Genomic DNA, 1,022 nt, shown 5'->3' on the forward strand with positions numbered 1-1,022 from the left:
CCCAGCCTGTAGCTGTGCCTGGAGTTGTGCAAACAATACTGCTGGAAACACAAGGATCACATGTGGCTTTATCCTGTTCAGCAGATCAGGATAGGAGTTCACTAGCAGTAACACACATAGGTGCACATGCTGGCCCTTGCTGGCCCTAGACACTTGGTGTATTTACTGGCTGGCCCCAAAATCTCAGTCTCATAGTTGCTGCTTCCTATGCCTGTGGATCCCTAGGACCAAAGGCCTCCATCTCCAGAGGTGGCACTGAGATCTTTCATCCTACTTAGTCTTGAAGTTTGCTAGTGATCACACATAACAAACAGAACAGAGAGTGCATGCGCGCTCTGCTATAGCAAGGCCTGAGAATAATACCAAAGCTAGAAAACCTCATTGCTGCTGTGTTCTGATGGACACGTTTTACATTGAAAAAGCATGTTCATATTTTTTGTATGACAACGATTGCTTATTTTTTAATTTCTTACTGTTTTCTCTAAAACACAGAAGGAAGAAACTAAATTACAAGGAGAGATAAGAAGTCTCAAACAAGATAAGCAAGCTCTTGAGGTAGACTTGGGACAAGCAAAGAAGGAGAGAGATTTAGCAAAAGCCCAGATTGCATCCATATCAGGTAAAGCACTTCCAATTTGTTGAATAATTTTGCCTTATCTGCATCACTAAGTAAATAGGTGACTAAAACTTGTTTCTTATTTCTTATTAAAATGTTACTTAGTCACGTGCATCTAGACTATTTCCAAATACTATCTAAACTTCTAGTAAAAGCATTCATTGAAGGACATGCTACAGTACCTTTTGTGCTCTATTAGAAAGCCTTCTCTTGTACCCAGCCAAACTGTTGATGTATATTCAGTTAGATTTCTTGCCCATCTTCCACAGGCGATTCCATTTACATGACAACTCTGTTCATAAGAAAGATTTACTATGCTGCATCTTAGTTTCCTATTTTGATCTTTCTCATTTTTTACCTACGTCTTATACCTTGTGATATTTTTCAGAATTCCTATCGGAACTCT

At 39.4% G+C, this 1,022-nt stretch overlaps 1 protein-coding gene across 1 annotated transcript in view; it reads left to right on the forward strand.

The window, feature by feature from the left end:
• Positions 1 to 492: 492 nt before the first annotated feature.
• LOC104403791 (centrosomal protein of 162 kDa-like) overlaps positions 493 to 1,022 on the forward strand; it is a gene marked incomplete at its 5' end in the record, with an annotated part of 15,342 nt that continues 14,812 nt past the window's right edge. Inside the window, one exon of the mRNA XM_010012038.1 lies at positions 493 to 619. Coding sequence (XP_010010340.1) covers positions 493 to 619 — 127 coding nt within the window. The remainder of the gene's footprint in view (positions 620 to 1,022) is intronic.

Source organism: Nestor notabilis, unplaced genomic scaffold (genome assembly GCF_000696875.1).
Source record: "Nestor notabilis isolate BGI_N333 unplaced genomic scaffold, ASM69687v1 scaffold7933, whole genome shotgun sequence".
Classification (NCBI taxonomy): Eukaryota; Metazoa; Chordata; class Aves; order Psittaciformes; family Psittacidae; genus Nestor; species Nestor notabilis.